The 14,816-nt window shown below is 43.9% G+C and overlaps 1 protein-coding gene across 5 annotated transcripts in view; it reads left to right on the forward strand.

Annotated features, from left to right (window-relative positions):
• LOC136782346 (ubiquitin carboxyl-terminal hydrolase 48-like) overlaps positions 1-14,414 on the forward strand; it is a 46,382-nt gene extending 31,968 nt beyond the window's left edge. For 4 of the 5 annotated variants that reach the window (XM_066741731.1, XM_066741730.1, XM_066741729.1 and 1 more), the window contains 3 exons: positions 8,477-8,558; positions 13,177-13,195; positions 13,434-14,414. In XM_066741731.1, coding sequence (XP_066597828.1) covers positions 8,477-8,558; positions 13,177-13,195; positions 13,434-13,452 — 120 coding nt within the window. In that variant the 3' untranslated portion in view covers positions 13,453-14,414. The remainder of the gene's footprint in view (positions 1-8,476; positions 8,559-13,176; positions 13,196-13,433) is intronic. The other variant, XM_066741732.1, reaches the window with a different exon arrangement.
• The last annotated feature ends 402 nt before the right edge of the window (positions 14,415-14,816 follow it).

Here is a 14,816-nt window from a genome sequence, read left to right on the forward strand (position 1 = left end):
AGGCGAGGTAACGTGAAATCGACGCTGAGCCATCAGCAGCGTGCAAAAACGTGGCCCGTGCAGTAGCAGAAATTCAGAAGCGACGGTCGCTTCGTAATTATTGACTTTAATTATCGATGCTGCTGCTGCTGCTGCTGCTGCTGCTTGGCAGCACCGCGCCGGTCAAACGGCCTGCAGAGAGCCCAGAAGAAAGAAAAAAGCAGAGGAAGAAGAACAGCCAAGAAAAAAGGACCGGACCTTCGCGCTTCGACCAATCCCAACCCGCCGGGAATAAATCAATTAAGCTAAAAAGCGCACCGTCATCGTCGTCCACCCGACATCAGAAATCGTCGCAGGAATAAGCAGAACCTGAAGAGAGCATCCATTTTTCCCGAAGAGGAAAGTCTTTTTCGCGATACGTGCGTTCGTAAGGGAGAAATCACGAATTTGAGGAACGATGAGACTAAATATGAGAAAATTCAGTTATTCCAATGAAATGTGGACACTTTTTCTTGTAGAACCTGAAGAGAATTTGGATTCTTCTGAAATAAATCACGGATTTACGAGTGATAGAGGTACAGATTATAGCGATAGACGAATAAAATTTTTCCGGTAGAACGGCGACGTACGGTGAAACAAAATAAGCGGAGGCCGTAGGCAGGCTGCATTTTTCGAGAGGAAGGAAATAATTTGGAAAGCGCATCGGGCAAAACGAGCAAGTTTTTCCACGGTGTGAGAAGAATGTTTAGAGCCGGCGTGGTTGGTGGACGCGCGAGTTTAAATGCCCCGCGAACGATTTTAGCTAGTTTCCTATTGAATATCGGCGAAGCCCGCGCTCCGCTAAGAAAAGCACCGCGAGTTTTACGAGACGTTGAGGGATTGCTGTCGGCAGGAAAAAGCAGCGACCGATCATCGTTTCTTCCATCCGTTAGAGTCGCAAGAAAACTTGCGTTTCCACTTGAAAAAAGAAGAGGCAAAAATTGCATTCGCACTTTCTGTCCTTTCTTATACTTTTACCGTCAGAAATCGATTTCTCGCTGTGTAACGAGAGAGAGAGAGAGAGAGAGAGAGACTATCTCTCATTTTCTTCTCTCCATTCTCTCTCTTCTCGTCGTTGTCTCTTACTAGGAAATTCTTCGAGTGGAGGAAAAAAAAAGTTTGTAAACGTTAAATTCGATGAGCCAAGTTCGAGTTAACTAGTCTTAATTGGATTGGCTTTAATCAGCGAGTTAATTAAAAAATGAGGAAGGAAATGGAGGGAGGAGGGAAGTGGGTAATATTGGTTAAACGTAATAAAGCGAAGCTTTGAGTTAGCAGCGTGTAGCTCGTTTTGCCACATGTCAACCATCTCGCGTCATCTGCCACGATATTGAGTAAGTGAGGGAGAACGTTGAAGGTTGGCATCAACAAACAGAAGCTTGCTTGTTAGCAGACACCAAGTGGTCCTTTTACAACTACTCGAAATAGCTCCAATTCTTACGTCGTAGTCGAAGCTGTCGTAACACAGAAGAATCTCCAAAGTCTCATTTGCAGTCTCCTCGTTGAAAAAATCACTCCGATTCCCTCATTTGACCAAAACTCTTCAAAAAATCCCTGAACTGTCAGTTAAATCAGCAAAATCAATTCTAATCTTTGCATTTGCAAAATACACCGATCAGCCATGATTCAAATCAACATCTCCAGCTCTTCATAATTTTTATCAAATCTGTCACGCAAGAATCTCTTCTCAAATCCATTCTAATCTCTTTGCCTGTAAAACACACCGATCAGAATAGTGACGATAAAAATGGTTTTCCATTCTTTCACGAAAAGCAATGATTTTACAGGAAAATCTGTGTGGAAAATGTTTCGAGTGCAAAACCAATGGTAATTTCTTCATTTGAGAAATATACACGTCAATGGTGATCAGAAGCGGATTTGCTGGCAGCAGGGATGCTCTGGCGTTTACAAGAGGAAAGGGGTAAAGGCTATTGAAAAAAATAATAATTCCAGCAATCCGGGAGACATTAAGCGTGCACCGACGCCTGTAATTTCTCGCGAGGAAACGACCTGTAGCAAACGACATAAGTATATAGTGCCGTTCACAAGTGCGCCCATTCTAGTATAGGAAGACACTCAACGAGACCTCGTACCTTTCCAAGCTGGCAATAAACTTTGTTTGCTCCCCCCCCCCCCCCTCTCTCTCTCTCTCTCTCTCCGCACAACTTCAGCAGCATCGACTCTTCGAGATCTTTCTTCAATTTGGTTGTCCACGGCACGACCGAAGAAAATCCTGTGGAGGACCGAATCACGGTCTCGATGCTTCGTTGACAATTTCTGAAAATCCACAAATTTTTCGAGTCCGCGTGAAAGGACGAATCACAGCACCTCGTGGAAGAAGAGAACCGAGTGCTGGGAGAGACCAAGAGAGACTGGAAAGGGAAGCTTCGCGACTGGTTCAACGACGTTCAAGGACGAAAATAATTCATGGAAGAACCTTGAAAATGGAGAAATGGGCAAAAATCCGTGCAACTATGAGTGAAATTGAGAATTTGCGAGAGTCGATGGAAGGATGAGTAATCAGCGCGTGGTCGGCAGAGAAATATATGATGCGTGGAGAGAGAGTGGCTGTTGGAGGGGGGAGCATAACTTATTCAACGTTTAAGGGCGAAAAATTCGGAGATCAGTGGCGTATAGGAGGGTAATAAATCACAGCATTTTCAGATTTGCTTTTATCAGTGGCTCTCTAGGCGTCGGGAGGGCCCCGTGACCAAGGCTGACCCAACGCCATAAATATCCCCATTAATATTAACTTAGTCTAGGTCGAAAACGAGGCGACAAAAAAATCACGACGGAAAATTCGACGCTGCTTTGGGTGCAAGTTGGAGAGAAAAAAACTCGTATGTGCCAGGGTCGAATCTCATATTGGACGCAGCTGGGGAATTGGGTCGAAAAATTCATGGCGAAATTCTCGATAGCTATAGGCAACGGGAGGGGAGGGGCTGGCTGGACACATGGACAATCCACGCAATTCCCCCAACACGCAAATATCCCCAAATTATTCCCGCGTTTTCACGCCTCGGATTCTCCAATATTCCTGCTGGACACGCTTTTTTTCTCCCCCCTCCCCCTAAAACCAGACAGTTTTTCCACGCGATGCTAATGGGCAACGGGGACGTGGTATATTGGCTGGAAATCTCTCCACGAGCCCATTTGGATCCATCAGCGATCGTTTCCAACTATTTTCACTGTAATAATGCGCGAATGGTATTTTTGTAGGTACCCGTACGGGATTTCATTGCTGTTTGTTAAACGAGCAGTCGAGAGCGAGCCGAAGAAGCACGCAGGCGTTTATAGTCGTGCTAAGGATAGCTGGATATTTATGTCGGATCTCTCGCACACGTGTCGTACAAGGATCTATATTTGGATGTTCGTCCCGAGACGGGCCTCTACGCACTTTCCGTCAGCATCTACAGGTTGCACTGGCGAACAAGTGGTGTGTCTCCGATTGTATCCAGGAACGCGTGGGGGGATCTGGTTAACCCCCCCCCCCCCCCTCTATATATATATATATATTCTGGACACGTCTCGTCAAACCACAACACGCTGATTATAATTAGCCGAACGATGTAACTCTTCAGCAGTGCTGGACGCACTCGCAGAGGCAGAAGAGATCAAGTTTGATATCTCCTGGTTCGTTTGGACGCTTATGCTAAATGAGGCGTGCATGGGGTGGTCCCTGCACGTACAAGGCGAGCCGTGTTTAGCAGGAAGATTAAATATCTCGGATGACTTAACTGGAGCGGAATGGACAGTTTTGCACTGCTTGTTAAAAGTGAGTTGAGAGAGAGAGAGAGAGAGAGAGAGGGAACGGTCAGCGGATTGGAAGAGTGGCCAAGGGTGGCTTTGGTCCCGGAGCAACCTACCGGCTAAGGAGGGCTCCGAGAGAAGATTTGTCCCCTAATGTAGTCAGCGAGTCTCAGCGACGATGGGGATGAGCCGCTCTCTCTAGCAAGTAGGCGTCTAGAAAGTGAGTAATGCTCACGACAAACGCAGCCCCCAAGGGGTGAAGGGAGAGATAACGCCGACAAGAGGGAGGAGAGAGCGTGCTTTTGAGAGAAAGATTAAGCGCGGGACAAGGTGAGAAATAGCACTGAGAATAAACTTACGTTCAAGGTCAAACTGTGTAAGAATTTGGACGATCTGCGAATATTCTGGCGAAGGATTGGTCGCTCGAGGATATAGCAAAGTTTTGGTGTATGTGTGTGAGAAAGAGAGAGAAGATGTTTTTGAGAGAAATGTTAAACTTGAAAAGGTGGGGAATAACACCTTGAAGACAAAGTTATGTTCGACGAGCTTTGCGAGAGTTGAGAGAATCGAGTAATGTGGAAATTATATGGAGAAATATTGGTTGTGTGAAGAAAAAGGAAAGTTTGGATATGTATATATAGATATATGTGGGAGAGAAAGGGAAAGGTGAGGAAAAGGTTGAAGCAGAGAAGGGCTACTCGTGTCGTGGGTAGATCCGAGTAGATAGGGTGCTAAGCGGTGCACTAAAACCACCCTGGCCAGCTATCAGGCTGTTTCCTCTCGAGGGTTGCTCACCCTCTCTCTTTCTCTCAACTCCCTTTACCATCCGACGCCGCGACTAGATCGTTCTTGATCTCTCGCAATTTGCCAACTATCTCTCTCTCTCTCTCTCTCTCTCTCTCTCTCTCTCTCTCTCTCATACGCACACTTTATTTCTGTTGCGAAAGGGTGGCAAATTGTCGCCTTCCACCTCGGCTCAACCCCCGTCAACCAACTCTTGAAACAATGAAGATAATCTTATAACAAATTTAGCCCTGGCTCTTCCAAACCTTTGAAAGACTGATTTATTCACTGAAAATTATAGAAAAATATTTTTGTTTTATTTTGGAGTCGTTTTTAGTTTGTAGAATAAGAAATTACGTTGGTTTTGTGTCGATGGAGGTTGAATTTGGTCTTTAAGAATTTTGTTGATAAATTCAACATAGTGGAACCAGAGGAGAATATTGATATAAAATTATATAGAATCATTGTCGCTGTACAAAGTAGGAAACTAGTTTTGCGAATGTTGAATTTGATGTTTGCCGAGAGTCTGGTTGATAAGGTCAGAGCACCACGGAGTTTCCAAGTGAAACGAGGCTGATCGTTGGGTGATTCACCGTTGTCTGGAGGGAGTAGGAGTTTGCGAGAGGAGAGCTGCCGATGAAGGCGTCCTTTGTGCAACGACGGAAGCATGCTTCGCGTCTGATGGCCGACGGACTTAAAGTGGCCACGCTATCATCCTCCTCCACCTCCAAGCGCGCACGCACACACCCTCGAAAATTCTACAAAATTTCTGTCCATCTATTAAAAAAATGAGAGAAAGCTCGTCGAATCTCACGCTCCAGAATAATTAGCGAGGCGATTATATTTGGCTCTCGTGGGGCATCGAAGATGCCGGTAAAAAGGGTCTTGTTAAAGCGACGTTTTAAGAGAATTAACGAGACCCTGCATTGTCTCGGGGCTTCTCCAGAGACAACAGCTGTTTAGCATCTTCGATGAAAAACTCCTTTGTAATTAGTCAAATTGTTTTACTCGACAAACGTCAAACCCTCCCCCCCCCCCTTTCACTCTGTACATTCTTTGAATTTTTCGAAATAAGAAATAATTTTTCAGGATGGTGAAAGGGGAATATTTTCTCCGCTGCGAGTTCGATGTTTGCGCAAAGCAGACACTGGTAGAGATTGGAAAGGGACAGGAGAGCGATCGAGTGTAAAAATATTCGCGAAATGCAGCGTGTAGCGAGCGAGGAGTGAAAAGGGCGAGAAGACTGACGTCTTAAATTATTCTCAGGACGTCCGGAGTTATTTATCTGTCTACACCCCCTTTGCTCGAGTTCACCCCCAAGCCCAGTTTCAGGCTGAGCCCTTTGGAGAGACCGCATCTTAATACACTGCCGTAGCCGCAGAGTTAATAAAGCCACGTGCAACCACTATCATCCGTGATGCTCCTTCTCCACTCCACTTTAATAAACTCGCCATTCTACAATTTCCTACTCTTATCTCTCGCTTCTCCCTAATTCATTTGTATAATTTACAAAAAAATTTTCATTCTATTAAGATCTTTGCGAATTTTTGGAAATTATACCCGATTGAGGAATACATTCGGTACAAATTCAAAGTAGGGATTAGTAAATTGGTTATTCTATCATACCACATTTTATCCCTATTTTCTCTGTTCGGTTAATACAACGCGTAACCAATTTATCAATTCAATTGAAGCGTTTGTAAATTTTTGGAAATTCTGCGGAGGTTAGCGAGTGGAAGAGCACGCCGTGTATAAATTCAAAGTAGATTAATATTGTCGGCCGCTACTGTCGGCCTCGGTGAACTTATGGCGCTAATTCGCGCGAGGAATTATTGCCTCCCCCTCCCCCTCCTACCACCGAGTGTCTTCTTCCCGTCCCCCTTGCCGCGTGTTTTGCCAAGGGGCAACTTCGTGTCGTTAATACGACTCGTACGTGAACCCCTGCGGGACACCAGACTTCCTACGGGATATTAAGAGTCTCTGCCTCCCCCCCCCCTCCCCCAAGCATACACCCTCCAAATCACGAACCTCTCTACATTCTACGAAAAAATCTTCCCATCCCACGCGTCCCTCGTACCATAAAGCATCTATTTCTCTCTGTAGAATTTACATTTGTCGAAAACCAGAAAATTCACTCTATTGATTTTAGTACTATAAAATAATTTATTAATTAATATATCCATTTTTTATTTATCTACTGTCAAACATTTATGAAGAAAATCACAGTGAATTTCTATTCCAAAATATCTATTTTTCCTAACGCTATTTACACTCTGTGATAAAGCTTCGATCGAAATCGAAAAATCTCATCAAAAAAATTCCAGTATCAAAAAATATCCATATTTACTCCTTATCACTGCTTCTCCTCTCTCCCCCGCAGTAGAAATCCAGAAAGAAACTCAGAGCGATAATTAAATCGAACAATATCCACATCGTTAACCATCGGTTGTATTTTTAATTTAGCTTCGAGTAAAAATGGAGGAAGAGGGTTGGAGCGATTCTCGTAAACATTACCCCCCCCCCCCGCCCCCTCTCTTGTATATATACGTTATATGCACTTAGCCAATGCGCACGGAAGGAGAAAAAAATTTATGTTGAGCCGCGCTCGCCGCTTCGGGATTAAGACATTCCCTGGCTAATAATTTTCGTGGCTGCTGCAGGTTCGCTCTGAAAAAGTTTTGTCCGCTTCGAAAAGTCCTGGCGGAGCTCCGACGAGCCTCGCGATTCGCTTCTGAAAATTGCGCGAGTTTTCGCGCCGGCCTCCGCGGGTTTTCTCCCCCCTCGCCGGAGGGGGGAGGGGGGAGGGAATCGAGAGTTTCAGCGAGGATTTCACGTTTTCCGCGGACAATAGGTGCGAGTGCCGGCCAATTGAACGCCTCGAGCTGCTTGAGTGGCAGAGTTTGCAGTCTGCAATTATGAGCCATAGCACGTCGGGCCGGTGGCTCATAACGAACTCACTATATTGCTCGAGCCATTTCAAAACTCCCTCCCCCCCCCCCACCCCCTCCTCTCACTCTTACCTCAACCTTCCTCTGCCTTGCCAGGATAAACCTCGCTTCTCCTTTATTCTATCGTAGCATTCGTCTATCCGTCTCTCTCGCTCTTTATCAGCAAGCTTTGAAAAAGATTCGACGTCCGAAGGAATCTGTCCATCTCTCCTTCGCTCCTCTTCCAACTGCTCTGATTCTTCAGGATCTGATTCCTGGAAATGTTGCCTTTTTCGCGTATTCCTTCTTGGCCTCGATCAAGAGACGAGTTTAAGTTTGTCTTGCATTGGTATTGATTAGAAAATTTGGGTTAATCAAATTTTCGAGTGGTTTGTTGGTAAGAGAGAGAGAGAGAGAGAAGAAGCAGGAAACACGAGCCAGATGTTGCCGAGAGAGACACGTGTGTGAATGGAGAGACTACATAGTGACACTGGCTATATTTAGGTCTGTGGGAAAATCCATAGGGTTTATCGTTCACCTTTTCCTCGTCCCAATTTAAATATCCTTCTTCAAAGACTCGCTGGGGACGAAAGGAAAAATAAATAGGTGCTTGGGCTGATAAAAAAATGAAATTGCAAATTCTTTGCGGAATCCTGCAAAGAATGGGTTATTTATTAAGGAGCGCAGTTTGGAGGCTGGCGGTTTCCGTTGCAAGGTTTTTTCTCGCGCGAGTAATGGACGGGGCAAAACTGTCAAAACGAGCGAAGATCGCCGGTTGGCATGTGTGGATGCGCGTGGGAAGTGGCTGCTATTGCCGTCGGCATCCGTTAACACGTGTTCCTTACCCTTTCATCGCTAAAATCCCACCTCCCCCCCCCCCCCTTAACACACAACTTGGTAAAGGGAGCCAACGATCGACTCCGAGCCACAAAGACTCCCAAAATCCTCTTCTTACACTCGCGAAGGACTCTCATCGAAATTTTCTCTTGGTTTTCCAGATAGACAAACCTATCGAGAACGAGGTGGACGTCGAATCGGACGCTATCAGCGCGGCTGACTCACCGGAGAAAGGATTCAAAGGTACATTCTCCTCGAGTTTTAAACGAGTGATACTGTTCCAAGAGTGGATACCAATACAGTGACAGGAATTTGCTGTTTGCTCCCTAAAATTGTGGTATTTGAGGTATATGGACCCTTTAACGAGGTTACGGATATTATTTTCTGTATAAAATATTCAATATATATACATGTTAAAAAGAATTCTGTAAAATTTTAGGTATATATAACAAAGATGGTAAAAGTCCTGAGGATTCTCACCTCGCCCACACTGTATTGGTATGCACGGAGCAAATATAAGAGATTCGGGAGTGATTCCCGAGGGATATTGAGTGTATGGGGTGAGGAAGACGTGGCTAATGCGACGTATCAATATAGCTGGGTGGCTGTGATGGGCCAATATCGCATAAGTGGCTCGATTCCTCGTCATTTGTTACGTTTTGTTCGGTCTAAGTAATTTAACAGTCACCCCTTTGCCATTCTCCTCTTTTGGTTGGTTGGAGGAGGGAGGAGGGGGGGGGGAGGGAGGGGGTAGCTCCTCTCTCTCCGGACCTGGATCCAAGCCCGAAGGGATGCTGCACTTTGGCTCCATTCTTCCCAAATCGTGGCATATTTGTCAGATTTTTGTTCACCGACAAAACCCACCAGACCGCCCCCACCCTTTAAGTGGATTGCTTTCTCCAAAGAGTCTCTCTCTCTCTCTCCCTCTCTCTTTTTACTTAGGTATATATATCGTGGTACATAGTTACTGTACATGTATGTATTTACAGGTTCCTATAGACGAGCCAGTTTCTGACTCCTTGCCAAAACTCGCCTCGACGATGGAAACTATTTCTTGTGTTTATATACATGTATATATTAATGATATATATACGTGTATGTGTTCTAGTTGGATGCGAAAGAACGCATATTTATCGCGGAGCGACTCGCTGCGTGCGAGAGAAAGCGTTTTCTGAGGTGCAGGGAAGATGAAGAGGTTGGCCTTGGGCCCTGTGAAAATGCTCGGGGCCCGTCGAAGAGAGGCCGAAACGACATAATAGTCTCGGGCGGGCGCTGAAGATTGCGAAAAACACCGGCTACTACCCCGAAACCCCTCACCTTTACAGGCCACCTATCTTCCCTCCTAACTTATACTTATTATTGCATTACCTTCTTCTTCTTCCGCTTCGGTCTTATTCCACTCGCCGTCCGGCCTCTATCTTCCTCGATTCCTATACGACAATGTTGCAAATTTCGCCTTTCCAGTTTGCCAAATATTTTTTAATACTTCGATGTCTCCGCCGACTCCTCGAAAACAGCTCGAATTTGCATTTGAATCCAAATAGGAAATTCGCTAATTTTCTGCCTTTTGCAAACGTTCTTTTTCCACTTTGGAAAATATTTCCCAAAGCTTCGATAATAAATATCAGTAATGAGAGACGTTTTTCGGCCAAAGAACAATATTCGGTTTGAATAGTGAATAAAATTTGTTGATACGTGAAAATTGCACTAATTTTCTGCCTTTTGCAAACGTTCTTTTTCCACTTTGGAAAATATTTCCCAAAGCTTCGATAATAAATATCAGTAATGAGAGACGTTTTTCGGCCAAAGAACAATATTTGGTTTGAATAGTGAATAAAATTTGTTGATACGTGAAAATTGCACTAATTTTCTGCCTTTTGCAAACGTACTTTTTCCACTATGGACAATATTTCCCAAAGCTTCGACAATAAATATCAGTAATGAGATAAATACTTCGGCCAAAAACCAACATTTTCTTAGAATAACGAATAAAATTCATCGATACCTGAATAAATTCGCCATGGCAATTAAAAATTATTAACCGGTCTATAGAATTTTCCGAGTGGGTCGATTCGTGAGAAATGTCGGGAAATCGCGGCGGATCGAAAAGGTCTTCAGCGGAGGAAAGCGGAGGATTGAAAAAAGCCGAGTGATTCTCGGTCTTCCACCAAGAACGTTGGACAGGTGCGTCTTTGGTTTTCTTGCTACGCGTTAAAACTCGGCCAACTGCAGCCATAATGTCTCAATCGGCGTACTGCACACTTTCACGACGACGATGACGACGACGACGACGACGACGACGACGACGACGCCGCGGTTTCTTGTGTACGCTGCGTAGGAATCACGCTTCTTTCTGGAATGTGTCCCTCGATGTAAATCGAGGATCGTTTTCCTTTCTCGCCTCGATCGACGAGCTCCATAATAATAATATCGTCGAGAAGCCCCATTTTACGCGAGGGATCGTGGTGGTTGCAAAATTTTCTCATGGAGAGGGGGAGGGGAGGGGGTGGCTTTAGCTTCATCCCTCTCCAAGCTCTCGGCCTCTTTTCTCCCGTGGTACGCTCGCTCGGGTTATTAATGGTTTCGCGAACTGAGTTCATTAAGGAGCTCACGAAACTCCTGGCTGCATTCATAGTCCACTCCACCTTCTTCGTTTTCCCTCCAAGGAGCAACTTGTCACGTGCAACGCGTTCTTCGGCCTTGCCAAAACTATCCAAAATTCCTTGCGTTTGATCATTCAAATTACTAAATATTTCCACTTTTTCTTTTGTGTATATGTAGAGTTTTTGTGGAGGAGAGAGAGAGAGGGAGAATTATTAAGGTAAAGTTCGTTTGTCACTGTCCAAATGGAAAGAAAGCTCACTTTTCCCAGTGGATGCAAATGCACGTTGAGTTTTTTGCGAGGAAAGCGTCGGATGAGGATTTTGCCAGGGAACCGACGTAATATACCCCCCCCCCCCCACCCACCTCTTCCTCCTTCATCCTTCTCTGGCATCACCACCCAGTCGAGAACAATCCAGGGGGGTCACTGAAACACGAAATCTCTCTCCCTCCCCCACCCACACACACAACCTCTCTCTCTCTCTTCTCTCCCCCCCCCCCTCCTCCGCTCCTCTAGCAAAGTTTTTTGCTATTAGCTAAGTATACCTCTGGCTTATGTTAAGCTTCGGCAATTATTTGTCATAGTCAGCTAAAACTTAGTGGAGGGGCGAGGGGGTGTATTCTTCTCGCCCTTGAGTGGTAAGACCCACTCATCAATTTCACCATCGTCCTTCGGCCCTTTTTCCCTTCGACTCCTTCCCAGAGCCACAGACTTTTCTCAAACTTCGCCGGAAAACTCTATTTTTCCTATCATTTTTATATTTATATATTTGTTTATGCATTTTTTACAATTCTACTCGACCTTGAGCCGTACTTTGGTTCTTCTTCTTCCTCGCTCGTTCCAGAAGCCATCGAGTACTCCTCTCGGACCCTGCCAGAAAACTCCAATTTAGTTATAATTCCTGCACTTGTACATTTATCTATGGATTTTTTCGCAAGTTCAAGCCGAGGACACAACCGTGAAGAAACCGGTTGATGATTTTTCTCACCTTGCTGAGAGAGCACGAGAGACTCGATGCGGGCACACGAGAATAATTCGAAACGAGCCACGGAACGGAAATCCTTGCGTGGCACTCTTTAAAAACGCATCAAGACTGAGCCAGACTGGAAATTATTGCCGGATGACCAACGGAGTCGAAAGCTTTGCCAAAAATTTATCCCTTCTCGAAGACGCCTTCCAATTGGTCACCCTGTATATAAAACTTGCTTACACTCCCGTCACAAGAAATCCTGAAAAATTTGCCATTTGTAGTGGAAACTTTTCAACCTGTGTCACACCCTGTATACCAGTGACTCTGTTATGAAAATGATTTTTAACGAGATTATTAAAAGCTCGCTGCAGCATTAGCTCCAGTGAGACACCGAATAATTCACGGATGACAAAGCTGTTGGAGCTTCTTTGCAAAAATCCAGCCCAATAGAGCCATTGAGACGCAACGGGCGAAATTGATTCGAGAGTAACCGAAAGAGTTTCGCCTCGTCATTTCCTACCAGCGACGAAAAACATTTCGGAAAAGCAAGCGAAGCGCGAACTGCTTCTTCGTAAACAGCTATGCTCCTTCGATTAAATAGAAATAAGCTGGATTCCTTGCTTCGATAACTTTGCAGCACGAGGAAAAAAAGGCAGAAATTCCTATATAATCCGCCTTTATTATATATTATTTTGCTTTATCACGATTCGAAGTGTACACTCGTGTGTGTGTGTGTGTGTGTGTGTGTGCAAAGGGAAAAAGTTGTAGAGTAGCTTTGTGTATAAACTATACATATATATATATGTATATAGGAGAAGACGCGAAAATATGTTAGAAAAAGAAGGGAGGAATTTTGGGCTTGCGTAGTTAAGTTGGCTTCTCGAGACAATAGGAACGCGAACTCGGGTCTTCTCGGTTCGTTCGTTTCCTATGAAGGAAATACGTTCGAATGAAAGGGACTTCCCCGAAAGTCCAAAGAAGCTTTTATTGTTTGGTCGAGTCGAAAAACTTTTACGGTTCATCCTGACATCTTTCTGCAAATATATTCTTTCCTTTATTTGCTCAAATGTGTCGGCCAATTTTCAAAACGAAAATCACCTCGCCACTCCGCCTTCTCATTTCCGTAAAAAGAATGGAGCCGAGGAAAAACTTGACAAATCTTTCGCTTTTTGTCCCCTGATTTGTCGTATCCCTCTCTCTCTCAAAGCTTGTACTAATTGTAGCTAAAATAATTCTGTACTGGTGCCTTTTTTCCGCAATTGTTTTATTCCCTGATATTTTTGTTGCAGGAACGGAACTGGTACCAAGGTGATCTGGTGACTCGTCCAATATTTATAACGTTTAGATAAATAATAAAGCGATTGAGATATTTTTATACCGATGCCTGCGACAGGCGTTACGCTAATAAAAAAAATATATATATACATGTATCTGTATATATATATATATATATATATATATATATAGATATATGAAAGAAATATTTGTAGAGGAGCAAACGAACGGAATTGACCTTTCATTCATTTATTCGTACTATATTCGCTAGCTCGATCCCGATTGAATGATGAAAAATGAAGAATCGCTGGAAGAAAATGATTTTGGAGAACCGCAACAAAGTTCAAACGACTGTGTAATATTGTTTCAGTCCATAGTTGATCAAGATTTGGCTCGGGAGCGTTAACTGGATTTTTTCCATAATAAACAAGTGAAAGCAGAATATTTAACCAGGATGGATACGTGTGCACACGTTTCTAAGATCGTACGGGGGCCGCCGTTTAAGACGCGGAAGCTCAAACGGGTGCGATGAATGAAAAAACACCGGTTTCCCTAAATTAGCATTTTATCTGTAGCATAAGACACGCTGGCGAATATCGCTGCAGTGTGTTCCTCTCAAAGTCGACCATAAACGGTGAGAGAAAGTATATTCAATATTGATCGCTCCCTGCTGATCGAGAGCAGAGCCAGGAAATTAGAAAAGTATTAATAATCGAGCTTCCATGTGTCGCTTAATCTGGACAAAAACAGCATTGTTGACTCTTTAATCAAGCGTGAAAAACTGGTTTGGATTATTAATATAATTATCGCTTTTATTTCTCTCTCTCTCTCTCTCTCTCTCACTCTCTCTTTGAAATTCCCATTTTTCTTACTCTCTCTATCACACAGCTGCTCTATTCTCTATTACTTCGTCCTATTATTCCTAAGACAAACCAATTGTGTGTACTATTAAATTAGAATTGATTTTCTAAGATTGTGAATTTTTTTTTTAATTGTATCGTTAAGCGATCTGCCCAAAAGAGAGCTTGTAAAACTTTGTTAAAACTTAAGATTAGCGCGCGTTGTAGATTTGTAAGTTTAATCAAGATACGTCTGTTATTTACTTTGGTAAACCGAGGCATTCGATGGATCATAGTATATTCAAGATTGTATATTTCCACTTTGTAAATCTCTCGATTGTTTCATGAAAATATTTCGTACCCACTGTTGCACAAATGATGATGAGAAAATTATTATTATGTAATAAATTGAAGTTTCATGCAAAACTATATGTACCTTGTTGATTCCTGACAACGAAACTATGGAGCGATCGACCGTGTATATGTATTTATATATATATATATGTATAAGGAGATTTATTGTTTCGTTGCGTATGATTCGAATATCGCCAATGTTTATGCGAGAGTGTAAAGTTTTGCTTTGAAGAAGATGGGTGAAGTTGGGTTGGGGAGGGGAGTGGATAGGGTGAATTTGTGCGGAGGCTAGAACGGGTCGCGCGTTAATTAGTTGTGCGAGGAGTTGGAAGGCGCTGAAGGTTCGAGCGTAGTCGTGTTGCTAGGTGGTCCCGAAGCTCCGAGTCATCATTGCCTCATTTACTTCGTAAAACAATCTCGCCGGCAGTTCAATGGGCCTAACTATATTAAACTTGCCACCG

Source organism: Prorops nasuta, unplaced genomic scaffold, assembly GCF_024137725.1.
Source record: "Prorops nasuta isolate Cenicafe-Biocafe unplaced genomic scaffold, Cenicafe_Pnas_1.2 PNAS00025, whole genome shotgun sequence".
NCBI lineage: Eukaryota > Metazoa > Arthropoda > Insecta > Hymenoptera > Bethylidae > Prorops > Prorops nasuta.